Source organism: Musa acuminata, chromosome BXJ3-10 (genome assembly GCF_036884655.1).
Source record: "Musa acuminata AAA Group cultivar baxijiao chromosome BXJ3-10, Cavendish_Baxijiao_AAA, whole genome shotgun sequence".
Taxonomy (NCBI): domain Eukaryota; kingdom Viridiplantae; phylum Streptophyta; class Magnoliopsida; order Zingiberales; family Musaceae; genus Musa; species Musa acuminata.
Genome location: NC_088358.1, coordinates 33,731,489 through 33,745,840, shown reverse-complemented (window position 1 = coordinate 33,745,840; position 14,352 = coordinate 33,731,489). Strand labels below are relative to the sequence as shown.

General features: G+C 33.0%; 1 protein-coding gene across 1 annotated transcript in view; it reads left to right on the top strand.

Annotated features, from left to right (window-relative positions):
* The window catches only part of LOC135651863 (ADP,ATP carrier protein 1, mitochondrial-like), a 29,470-nt gene that overhangs the window by 4,315 nt on the left and 10,803 nt on the right, over positions 1-14,352 (top strand). Inside the window, exon 2 of the mRNA XM_065172398.1 lies at positions 859-939. Within this exon, the coding sequence (XP_065028470.1) occupies positions 935-939 (5 nt within the window). The 5' untranslated portion in view covers positions 859-934. The remainder of the gene's footprint in view (positions 1-858; positions 940-14,352) is intronic.

The window sequence follows — 14,352 nt, the reverse complement described above, 5'->3', positions numbered from 1 at the left end:
GGATTTGCTTTCTTTCTATGTCATCGTTGGTGACATTGTTGATATGTGGAATTATTTAATTATTTATTTAATACAAAATCTGAAGTTCACATTCGTTGAGCCCTGTAGGAGTTTCTTAGAACCTTATCTATAGATCTTGTTTGATTTTGATGATTGTTTTGTTGTATGCGGTGTTGGCAATTGATGTTGAAAAGCACCATCAATTTTAATTTCTCACATGCTTGCATTTTGTTATAAAATATTTGCCCGATTGCTTATTTCTCTTCTGCTCTGCTTTCTTGAGGAAAAAAAAGTTATATAGTGTAGTAGGGCCTGTAAGATAATCTCCTCTTTAAAATATGGTATAATTTCTTTTCCTCTTTTGTTTATTTCATTATGTTCGTATCCGTCCTTTTAGGTTTATGATGTCTGTGGTCACCCAGTATAATTCTTTTTATTAAAAGGTCAAAAAGGGTAGACAAATGATATTTAATATAATTATGTTTAAGCCAGAAGATGACATAGTCTACACAAGATTGACTTCTTAATATAGACAACAATTACTGGGCTTTTCATTGATGCTCAATTTATATTTATGATTGGGATAACAATAATTTGACGAAATAATAATTGTTTCATCTATTAATTATCAAGATTTTTTTGATTAAAATGTATAATAAGATCAAAGTTCAGAACACATTAGCTGGCTTTAAAGCAGCCGCAGATGGCCTAAAAATTCCCAAAAATATAGATTGGTTTGATGTTAGATAGTTGTTGGTTCGTGCCTTAATCAAAAGCTCGAAATAAAAGTTTACACAGGTTTATAGCTATGAAATTTGGATTGAATTAAAAGATCCTCCTCTTTTGGTTCTATTGTAGGATCAAATGACAAGGATGAGCTCTGGTATTAATTAGCATCAATGTTGTGGAAGGAGGTGGCATCTTTTATTACAATATGCAGTAAGCCAGCTCTGTTATCGACAAAATATCTTGTCCTCTCCAAATTGGATTAGTTCTTCCTGAATAATGTCTTTTTAGCTTATATATTTTTAGATATTTTTGCAAAGGTGAATAATTTGGTAATTTTATCAAAAGCTGGTCTTTATGTTCTTTTAGAACTTCACTCATGTTTAATTATGTACAAAATTTGTTGCTATTTTAACTTCGTATCCATAATTTATATTCTCCTTTCTGATTTTTGTCTGTTATTTTTCCAAATTTGTTGTAGTCTACCTTTTAATACTCCATGAGTCTACAACCATGTTTTTGTATGGTAATTAAACTGGTATAACATAAGTGCCTTCACATGGGAAATTTTAGAGTTTTTTGCACAGAAGTCCTATTCATGTGAGATTTTCAGCAAGAATTTATTGAACATGACATCTAGATCCTTCCTAGAATTATTTTTGTGTAGTTTTTTTTGTAGGAAGTAGATCCTTTACTGGAAAACTACTTCATCTCATGAATCTGCAATTTAAACCTGCATTTGTCTTATAAACATGATCCTTTATTATCTCTTTTCATGCTGGCCAAAAGGACATTCGTGTTGGTTACCATTTTTTTTTGTTATGTCCTTAAACTTTAAACATTTGTCCACTAGGCATTATGATTTATTCTCCTTATTGTATTCCTTATGTGCATAATATTTTAGTCTAGAACATGTGATTTTTCCTTAGGCATTCCAAGTGCTCTTAAATCAATTTAAAAGTTCTTTGTTGAGTACTCACATATGAAACTATACTTACAACCAGTGATTTAAAAAGCGCTAGGCGCTAAGGTCTAAAAACACCTGAGACGCTAGGCGCTTGCTCGAGCGAAGCGAGACGCTAAAATATAAAAATATATAATATAATTAATAAAAAAATTATTTAAATAAAAAATATATTATTAAATTACGAAAATTGGGTACAAAATCACAATGTCACGTTAACAAAAAGTCTAAAAAATCAAAACAATAAAATTTTACATCAAATCTATAGAGTTGCTCTGTACATTTATCATTTATTCTGAAACCTAACCATAATTTTAAATAAATAAAAATTAATAATATTAAAATTAAAATAATATATTATTGATCTAATAAATAAAGATAATGTTATTAGTATATAGTTAGTAGTATACTGTTAGTAGTATACTGTTAATATACTGTTAACAGTATAGTGAGAAGAGTTTGAGAAGATCGAGGCTATTGAGGCAATAGCAACATTAGCAGACGGTAGCGACAGCGGGAATGGCGACAGTGGTCGTGATAGCAGCGGCAAGCGACGATTGTGGCAACGGCGAGCAGTCGGCGAGCAATGATTGTGGTAGCGACAAGTAGCAACAGTAGCGGCAAGCAACGATAATGGAAGCGGCAGCAGAGAAGAAATCTCGGTGGTAAAATCGCGAGTGCTAGGGTTGGGGAAGTCGGGGAAATCACGGGAGGGAGCATGATATCTATGATTTAGTTGGCTCGATTGAACCAACTAATGCACTGGAGACCGACCAGACCTAAAAATTTGGTTCGGTCGCCTGGTTTAACCAAGGCACTCGTCCGAATCGACCGGCGCCTCTTTGAAGTGCTCCTTCTGGAAATGAAGCGAGGCACTTGGACCTCGCCTCGCCTCTCCTCTCCCGAGCATCTATTGTAATCACTACTTAATACTCAGCTCATATATGAAAGTATTACTGGTGGTCCATACTCTATGGTGGAGTGTCACTAGCAATCACTAAAGGTCACATCTTTAAGAAGCTGGAGGAAGCAACCAATATTTGATTGCTTCCTTAGGGTTTGCTAGGGGTGAGATGAATTTTAGATGTTTAATAGTTAACCATATGATTTGATGATCTTACAGTGCAAATATTTAACCATAGAATTTGGAGATGTTTGATCTTGGCTGAAACATGCTAAGGCAAAGAAAGGGAGAAGAGGAAAGGGGATATGTTGCCAACGATAGTGGGTGTGGCAACAATTGCTGTAAAGGAGAAAGTGTAATGGCTTTTAGAAAAGGGAGAAGAGGGAAGAAAGAGAGGGGGGTTGCCACCAAAGGAAGAGGGGTTGTCAATTGTTGGTTATCAATTGCCAATCGCCAATCACATCACTATTGAATGCAAGGAGAGTTGCACGGAGGGTAAGCCAATTCGTTGGTTGGACAAATCATTTCTTATTTAGGGATTCTCAGCTTTGGTGTGTTTAATTTAATATTTATAATCATATATATATAGAAAAATAAATATATAAATTAGTGGCAAAACATGCGATGTCACTAATATAGATTTTGATGATAAATGTGAAATTATTGTCAATCAAGATATTATTTATCGTAATACCTAGCATGGATTGATTATCTTCATATTATACCAACATAGATTGTTATACAAAAGTGATCACTTTATGCATACGAAATCAGCCAATTCTTTATTTTAAGGGTATTAGGCATGATTCACATCCTTGTCTTATATCATTACGTCAAGTTTATAGTCATAAACAAAAGGGTTGTTGTTGCTATCTTGTATGGGTGAAGTAGTATGCAGATCAAAAAATTAATCTAAATAAAATTTATGTGTTTGGAGAGTTCCCTGATGTTTTCTCGGATGACTTACTCGGATTACCTCTAAATGAAGAAAGTGAATTTGTTATTTATTTAGTCTCCGAGGACAATCCCAATATCTAAGCCCTCCTATAAAGTGGCACCACTCGAGCTAGAGGAATTGAAGAAGCAACTACAAAAACTGTTAGATAAGCCTCTATCCAGGTACTCCGATGTTGTTAGTTAAGAAAAAGGATGAATAATTGAGGTATTGTATTAATTATAAATAATTGATATTATACTCGGCATGGATTGACTATCTTCATATTATACCATTATAGATTGTTATACAAAAGTGATTACTTTTTGCATATCAAATCAGCCAATTCTTTATTTTAAGGGTATTAGGCTGGATTCACCAACTTGCCATATATCGTTACTTCATGCTATCGTCATATACAAAAGGGTTATTGTTATTATCTTGTATTGGTAAGGGAGTATTCAGATCAAGAAACTAATTTAAATGATACTTCTGTGTTCAGAGAGTTCCCTGATGTATTCTTGGATGACTTGCTCGGATTACCTCCAAATGGAGAAGGTGAATTTGTTATTGATTTGGTCTCTGGGGACTACCCCAATATCTAAGCCTCCCTATAGAATGACACCTCTCGAGTTAGTGGAATTAAAGAAGCAACAATAAGAATGGTTAAATAGGAGTTTCATTATGAATTCTTAATAATACCTTTTGGCTTGACAAATGCCTCTGTAGCTTTTATGGATCTAATAGATAAGATATTACAGCCACTCTGGGATGATTGTATAATTTTATTTATTTATGATATATTATTGTATGCAAGGAGTAACCAGGTGCATAAAGAACACATAAAAAATGTATTGTCAATACTAAGAAAAAAGTTTTATGCAAAGTCTAGCAAATGTGAATTTTGGTTGAATGAAATTGTCTCTATAGGGCAAGTGATTTCAAGTAATTATATCTATGTTGATCCAAATAAAGTGGAAGTGGTAGTTAAATGGGAAATATCAATGACTATGACAGAACTTAGAAGTTTCTTGGGCATGGCAGGCTATTACATAATATTTTGTTCAACCTAGATTAATGAATTGTCTGCTATATGTAACTACGATTGTTGGGGATTCTTTCACAACAAACTTGATCTATCCATCTTATTTGATTTCTATTGGAGAACAAAAACTTCTTACTGATTTGATTCTCCTAGAGATTCAGGGTTTTGATATTATACTTAGCGTGGATTGACTATCTTTCTATCATGCCAGTATAGATTTTTATACAATGGTAATCACATTTTGCATACCAACTCGGACAATTCTTTGTTTTAAGGGCATTAGGCTTGATTCATCTCCTTGCCTTATATCGCTACTTCAAGCTCATTGACTTATACAAAAGGGCTTTTGTTGTTATCTTTTATTTGTAAAGAAGTATTCAGATCAAGAAACTAATTTAAATGAAACTCCTGTGTTTAGAAAGTTCCCTATTCTATTCACGGATGACTTGCTCGGATTACCTCCGAATGGAGTAGGTGAATTTGCTATTGATTTGATGCCCGAGGACAAGCCCAATATCAAAGCCTCCTTATAGAGTGGCATCACTCATGTTTATGGAATTGAAGAAGCAACTACAAGAACTATTAGATAAGAGTTTCATTCGATCTAATGTCTCATCATGGGGCGCTCCGATATTGTTAGTTAAGAAAAAGGTTGAACCATTAAGGTCCCGTATCGATTATAGACAGTTGAATCGGGTGCACTTAGAAGTGATTGCAACATTTTATTACAACAGATTACTGGAGGGATTCTCTCTAATTGCTATTCCTCTCACCAAACTAACCCAAACGAATGTGACATTTGAATTGGGTGAAGATTTTGAGAGAAGTTTTCAAGAGTTACAAAGAAGATTGACTAGTGCCCCTATTATTATTTTTTCAAATGTTAATGAGGGATTTGTTGTTTATACAGATGCTTCGAGAATGGACTTTGATTGTATTTTGATGCGAGATAGGAAAGTGATTGCTTATACTTCTAGACCATTGAAAATTTATAGGCAAAATTATCAACTCATGATTTAAAATTTGGTGCAATTACTTTTACTATAAAGATTTGGAGATATTTTTTATATGGGCGAACATTTAAAATCTTTACTGATCACAAGAGTTTAAAGTATATTTATGCCTAGAAAGAGTTATATATGAGACAACGGAGATAGATAGAAATTCTAAAGGATTATCATTGCACCATCGGTTATCACTTAGGTAACGCCAATCTTGTAGTTGATATAATTTGTTGAAAATTTATAAGTTTTAAGGCTATTATAAAGAAAAAATAATAGAAGTCATTGGATAAAAATTGACTTGAATGTTTTGAGGATAGTGCGAGTTTGAGAATGTTTTGAGGATAGGTTCAATCTGGTCTCATTCGACAAATTAAAGAATGTCAATTACAAGTTCCACATTTAGTTTATTTGAGGAATGATGTAGAAAAGTATTTGAAATCATCTTTTTGAGTTTCCGAGAATAGCCTATTGAGTATAAAGTATTCATCCATAATAATTCAGATATCAGGAAACAAATCTCGGGGGAATGTTATAATTCCAAGTACACCATACTTCCTGATAGCTCATACTTACTTATTCGAGAGAGATCCGGTATATATTTTCAAATCATTGATCATCGATTCCTATACTTTGGGGGTGATAAGTAGTTCTAAACTTGATTTTAGTGCCCAGAGGTTCTTATACTTTTCTCCATAATCTAGAAAGGCAAAGGGATTTGAAAGGAGACAAAGGCCAACAATCAAAAATCAGATATCATATTTATAGCTCTGAGCATATGCTGATGTGGTAGACAAATCTATGATAATCGAAAAAAACATTAAGAATATTTTATAGATCAGGGGCAAGAAAGACAAGGATAAGCTTCACAACAAAAATAATAGAGAAAAAAAATCATAAACTGGTAACATGAGGGTTAAAGATATCTAGATTGGGAAAGAGAAGATATCATAAAGGACTCAATCATGTGTAAAATGCATATTAAACCATAAAAAGTTGGTGTTTTCAGTTCATTGGAGCCATTTTTGCATGTCGAAAGTTGGATCGCAAAGTAAAATATTGCCCTCTGAATAAGAAGAAAGAGCCACTACCTCTTAGATCATCGTTCCATGTGAAAGTGTATACTATCATTGTATAGTATTTCGTAGCAAACTCGGTAGTCCAATGTATTATTCAAGTTTCTTATATAAATGCAAAAATTTTGTTTGACCTTGGTTCCAATCTATCTTTTGTTTTATAATATTTTTCTTATCACTTGGTGTTCAACCTAAACTAATGAATTAGGTTGCTATTTGTGACTACGATTGTTAGGGATTCATTGACAATAAACTTGATCTATCCATCTTATTTGATTTTTATTGGAGAACACACTTTTTGCTGATTTGATTCTCTTAGAGATTCTGTATTTTGATATTACACTAGGCATGGATTGACTATATTTGTATTTGTCAATAAGCTTGATTATGAGATTCTGCATTTTGCATGCCAACTTAGCAAATTCTTTATTTTAAGGATATTTGGCTTGATTTTCCTCTTATCCTTATATTGTTACTTTAAGCTCATCGACTTATTCAAAAGGACTGTTGTTGCTATCTTGTATTTGTAAAAGAGCATTCAATCAAGAAACTAATTTAAATAAAACTCCTATATTCGGAGAGTTCCCTATTCTATTCTTAAATGACTTGCTCGGATTACCTCTAAATGGAGAAGGTGAATTTGCTATTGATTCGTCCTCGGGGACAACCCCAATATCTAAGCCTCCCTACAGAGTTACACCAATCGAGTTTATGGAATTGAAAAAGCAACTACAAGAACTGTTTGATAAGAGTTTTATTATGTCTAATGTCTCATCATGAGATGCTCCGATGTTGTTAGTTAAGAAAAAGGATGAAACATTAAGGACTTGGATTGATTATAAATAGTTGAATTTGGGGCACTTAAGTATAAGTATCCTCTACCCACAGTTGATGATTGATTTTATCGATTGTATGGTGCACAAGTGTTTTCGAAGATTTGTATGAGGTTTGTTTACTATCAATTAATGATTAAGAAAGGGGATTTCTTAAAAATAACATTTAGAACTTGATATGGTCAGTGCGAATTCTTAATAATGTCGTTCGATTTGATATGTCCTTACAGCTTTTATGTATCAAATAGATAGGATAATTCAGCCACTTTTGATTTTTAGCTTTTGTCTCCTTTTAAATCTCTTATCCTTTCAAGATTACGAAGATGATTATATAAATCTATGGATGCTAAAATCAAGTTTATTTTATCGACCCTCAAATCGATGATCAATGATTTGAAAGTATATAGCGGATCCCGCTCATATTATTAATTTTGAACAATCATGATGCATAGTATACTTGGAATTATGATATTCCTCCAAAATTTGTTTCCTGATATATGAATTATTAGTGTCGAATATTTTATCGCGAAATCTCAAAAGGCTATGCTCGGAAACTCTAAAATCGGACTTCAATCCATTATCTACTTTATTCCTTAAATAGACAAAACGTGGATCTTATAGTTCTTCCAACTAATAATTTAAAATTAGTTGAAATTACTTTTGCTCTAAATATTTAAAACATTATTATTATTGGCGAACATTTGAAATCATTTCTGAATGCACCAACCGTTATCACTTTGGTAAAACAAATGTTTTAGCTGATACACTTAGAAGAATATGTATAAGTTTGATGGATAATTTTGGTGGTGATGCAACGTAAGTCATTGAAAAAAAATTATGACCTGAATGTTTTTAGGAAATTGCTAGACTCGGCCAATTTTTGCATACCAACTCAGCCAATTCTTTATGTTAAGGGCGTTAGGTTTGATTCACCTCCTTGCCTTATATCGTTACTTCAAGCTCATCGACTTGTACAAAAGGGTTTTTGTTGCTATGTTATATTTGTAAAAGAGTATTCAGATAAAGAAACTAATTTAAATACAACTCCTGTGTTCAGTGAGTTCCCTATTATATTCTCGGATGACTTGCTCGGATTACTTCCAATGGAGTAGGTGAATTTGCTAATGATTTCGTCCCTAGGGATAACCCCAATATCTAAGCCTTCAATGACTTGCTCGGTCTAATGTCTCATCATTGGTTGCTCCGATATCGTTAGTTTAGAAAAAAGAACCATTGAGGTCTTGTATCGATTATAGATAGTTGAATCAGGAGCACATTAAGAATAAGTATCCTCTGCCCAAAATTGATGAATGGTTTGATTGATTGTATGGTACACAAGTCTTTTCGGAGATTGATATGAGGTTTGGTTACTATCAATTGAAAATTAAGAAAGAGGACACCTCATTTGTAGCTTTTAGCACTTGATATGGTCGTTGTGAATTTTTAATAATGTCATTCGGCTTGATCAATGCCCTTGCAGCTTTTATGTATCTAATGGATAGAATAGTTCAGTCACTCTTGGATCACTGTATAATTAATTGTATTCGTTGATGATATGTTACTGTATGCGAGGGATAACAATGTGCATAAAGAACATTTAAGAAATTTGTTGTGAATACTAAGAGAAAAAAAGTTGTATGCAAAGTCCATCAAATGTGAATTTTTGTTGAACGAAGTTGTCTTCGTAGGTCATGTGATTTCAACGAAAGGTATCTCTGTTGATCCAAAGAAAGTGGAAGTCGTGGTTAAATGGGAAATATCAATGACTATGATAGAACTTAGAAGTTTCTTGGAAATGACAGGTTATTACAAGGGATTGCAGGAGGGATTCTCTCGAATTGCTACTACTCTCACCAAACTAACCCAAGGGAATATGACATTTGAATTGGGTGACGATTTTGAGCGAAGTTTTCAAGAGTTATAAAGAAGATTGACTAGTGCCCCTATTGTATTTTGATGAAAGATGGGAAAGTGATTGTTTATACTTCTAGACAATTGAAATGTTTTGAATAAAATTATTCGACTCATGATTTGAAATTAAGTGCAATTACTTTTGCTATAAAGATTTAGATATATTATTTACATTGGCGAACATTTGAAATATTTACTGATCACAAGAGTATAAAGTATATTTTTACCTAGAAAGAGTCAAATACGAGATCATGGTGACATATAGAAATTTTAAAGGATTATGATTGTACCTTCTGTTATCACTTAGGTAAGGCCAATATTGTAGTTTATATAGGTAGTATAAAATGTATTAGTTTTATGGCTAATCTAATGGTTAAGCAACGGAAATCAATGGAAAAAATAATGACTCGGAGGTTTTGAGGATAGTACGAGACTCGATGATTTTGATAGCCTATATCCAGGTTCTATCTTATCTCATTCGACAAATTAAAGAATGACAATTACAAGATTCACGTTTAGTCTACTCGAGGAATGAAGTAGAAAATTGATTGAAATCAGATTTTTGTGTTTTCGAGGATATCCTATTGAGATTTCGGGATAGATTATTCGTTCTTAATAATCCTAATATCTAGAAACAAATCTAGGAGGAATGTTATAATTCTAAGTACAGCATGCTTCTTGATAGCTCATACTTAATTATATGAGAGGGATCCGATATATACTTTCAAAGCATTGATCATCGATTTGAGGGTGATAAGGAGTGCTAAACTTGATTTTCGTGTCCATAGATTCCTATACTTCTCTTCATAATCAGATATAAGATTTAAAGCTCTGAGCATATGTCGATGATGTAGAAAAAGCTATAATAATCGAAAAAAACATTGAGGATATTCAAGAGATCAAGGGCATGAATTGCAAGGATTAGCTTCACAACAAAAATAATAGAAAAAATAATTCAGAAAGTGGCAACATGAGGGTTAAAGACATCTAGATTGGGAAAGAGAAGCCATCACAAAGGCTCAATCTTGTGCAAAATACATATTAAATCATGAAAAAGTTAATGTTTTCAGTTTATTTGAGCCTGTTTTTCCTATGGAAAGTTGTATCGTAAAGTAAAGTATTGGCCTTCGAATAAGAAGAAATATTTACTGCCTCCTAGATCATCGGCCCATGTTAGAGTGTATGCTATCATTGTACAGGATTTCAGTGCTTCTAAACCAGTAATCGAATGTATTATTCAAGTTTCTAATTGAAATGCAAATGTTTTATTTGACCCGGGTTACAATCTATCTTTTGTTTTACAATATTTCAGATCAAGAACCAAATTTAAATAAAACTCTTGAGTTCAGAGAGTTCCCTATTATATTCTCGGATGACTTGCTCGGATTACCACAAAATGGAGTAGGTGAATTTGCTAATGTTTTCGTCCCTGGGTACAACCCCAATATCTAAGCCTCCCAATAGAGTGGCACCACTAATGTTTATGGAATTCAACAAGCAACTATAAGAACTGTTAGATAAGAGTTTCATTCGGTTTAATGTCTCATCATGGGGTGCTCCGATGTCTTTAGTTAAGAAAAGGATGAACCATTGAGGTCTTGTGTCGATTATAGATAGTTGAATTAAGTGCATATTAAGAATAAGTATCCTCTACCCAGAATGGATGATTGATTTGATCGATTGTATGGTGCACAAGTCTTTTCGAAGATTGGTATGAGGTTTGGTTATTATCAATTGAAGACTAAGTAAGAGGATACCTCAAATATAGCTTTTAGCACTTGATATTGTCGTTACTAATTCTTAATAATGCCCTTCGGCTTGACCAATGCCCTTGCGGCTTTTGTATATCTAATGGATAGGATATTTCAGTTATTCTTGGATCACTGTATAATTGTATTCGTTGATGATATGTTACTGTATGCGAGGGGTAACAAGGTGCATAAAGAACACCTGAGAAATTTATTGAGAATACTAAGAGGAAAAGCGTTGTATGCAAAGTCCATCAAATGTGAATTTTTGTTGAACGAAGTTGTCTTCTTAGGTCATGTGATTTCAACGAAAGGTATCTCTGTTGATCCAAAGAAAGTGGAAGTCGTGGTTAAATGGAAAATATCAATGGCTAAGATAGAACTTAGATGTGTCTTGGGCATGGCAGGTTATTACAAGGGATTGAAGGAGCGATTCTTTCGAATTGCTACTCCTCTCACCAAACTAATCCAAGGGAATGTGACATTTGAATTGGGTGAAGATTTTGAGCGAAGTTTTCAAGAGTTATAAAGAAGATTGACTAGTGCCCCTATTATCTCTATTTCTTATGATAGCGAGGGATATGTAGTTTGTACAGATGTTTCGAGAAAGAAACCTTTATTGTATTTTGATGCAAGATTGGAAAGTGATTGTTTATTTTTCTAAACAATTGAAATATTTTGAATAAAATTATTCGACTCATGATTTGAAATTAGGTGTAATTACTTTTGCTATAAAGATTTAGATATATTATTTACATTGGCGAACATTTGAAATATTTACTGATCACAAGAGTATAAAATATATTTTTACCTAGAAAGAGTCAAATACGAGATCATGGTGACATATAGAAATTTTAAAGGATTATGATTGTACCTTCTGTTATCACTTAGGTAAGGCCAATATTGTAGTTTATACAGGTAGTAGAAAATGTACTAGTTTTATGGCTAATCTAATGATTAAGCAACGAAAATCAATGGAAAAAATTATGACCCGGAGGTTTTGAGGATAGTACAAGACTCGATTTTGTTAGCCTCTATCCAGGTTCTATCTTATCTCATTCGACAAATTAAAGAATGACAATTACAAGATCCACGTTTAGTCTACTTGAGGAATAAAGTAGAAATCGATAAAAGATTTCTTTGATATCTTTTAGGAATCTAGGATGCCAAGGACATTTGGTCGTCTTGAGGAATGAAGTACAAATGGTAGTGAAGTCGAATTTTTAAATGTTAGAGGATGACTTATTGACATTTGGGGTAGAGGGTGTGTTCGAAATGACATATTATGATTTGAAAATTATGAGAAATTGGCTGGACTCAAATAATATTGATTGCCTCTATCTATGTGCAATCTGATCTCATTCAACAAATTTAGGAAGGGGAACTCTAAGATCCACATTTAATCTACTTGAGATATGAAGTATAAAAGGGATTGAAGTCGAATTTTTAAATTTTGGAAGATGGCTTTTTGAGTTTCGAGATAGAGTATGTGTTCTAAATGATCTAATTATCAATAACCAAATCCTAAGGCTCGGTAATATTTCAAATTATGTGATAATTTAGATTAGATTGTTGATTACATTTTAATTTTATGGATTTTAAGACAAGGTCACACCTTTTGTATGTGATAATTTTGCGGGAGTGACAAAGGTGGTATCGGAGCATGATTTAAGGATTATTAAGATATTTGATTAATTTGATGTGCATAATTATATTGTGGTTTAGTAAATTATATAGAGATCGATGAAAATTTTATTTGATGTCTTCTAGGAATTTACGATAACATCGACATTTGGTCTTCTTGCTTCATCTTCTCGTAGGTCCTATTGTCACCTCCATTCTCTCGTTGCGTGTTCTCATGTAATTACATCATGATCACATTCATGCAAACCCTAATAATAAAAATGTCATCAATGATATTAATTATGATTATTGGGTGAAAATTACGATTTGATTGTTATAAGAAATGGGCAGGACTCGATGATATTGATGGTCTCTATCTATGTGCAATCTGATCTCATTCACAAATTTAAAAAGGATAACTATGAGATCCACATTTAATCTGTTTGAGGAATGAATTAGAAAAATGATCGAAGCCGAGTTTTCAAATTTTAGAGGATGGCCTTTGGAGTTTTGGGATAGAGTATGTATTCTAAATGACCCAATTATCAATAACCAAATCCTGAAGCAAGGTCATAATTCAAAATACATCATGAATTCTGGTAGCACTAAGATTGTTAGGGTTCTCCAAAGTAATTATTAGTGAGAAGGTTTGAAGAAGGTGATTGCGATGTATGTTTCAAAGTGTTTTGACTTTTCGGCAAATCAAAGCAGAAACTTGCTACAACCGACGTAGGCTTAATAAGAGGAGAAGAGGAATTGAAGTAGAAGAAGTTTTGCTTTGGCTTAAAGTTTCGGATCAAATCCTCATATTTGTGATTCAAATGTTTCTGAGGCTAGTGTTAAATGTTTTTGTTGTATAAGTACACTTTGTGCCTAATTAAATGTCGATGGTAAATATGAACTTATGTGTTTTGTGGAGGTTTTAAAAGATACGACCTTGTGATCAATGTTAGTTTTGTGATTGTATAAATTCCTACACTTATGGATTTTATGATGTGGTTTCGTTTAGATGAGTTGGCTTTGGATTTTATGAATCTTTGAGCGTTGTGTTGTATGATTATAACTACAAAGTCTTATGAATTGTGGATTATGGGTGTGAATTATGACTTGAATGATTTTTAGTGTCCTCAAATTTAGTTTGGATTTTGTATTAGATTGTTGATTAAATTTTAATATTATGGATTTTAAGACAGGGTCACACCTCTTGAATGTGATAAATCGGGGAGCGTGACAGAGGTGGTATCAGAGCATTATTTGAGGATAACTATAAGATAGTTGATACATTTGATTTGCAAAATTATATTGAGATTTAGTAAATTAAATAGAAATCGATGAAAAATTTCTTTGATATCTTTTAGGGATCAAGGATGCATCTGGTCGTCTTGAGGAATGAAGTACGAATGGCAGTGAAGTTAAATTTTTAAATTTTAGAGGATGGCTTATTGACATTTGGGATAGGGTGTGTGTTCGAAATGACCCATATTATGATTTGAAAATTATGAGAAATGGGCTGGACTCAATGATATTGATGGCCTGTATCTTTGTGCAATCTGATCTCATTCAACCAATTTAGGAAGGGCAACTCTG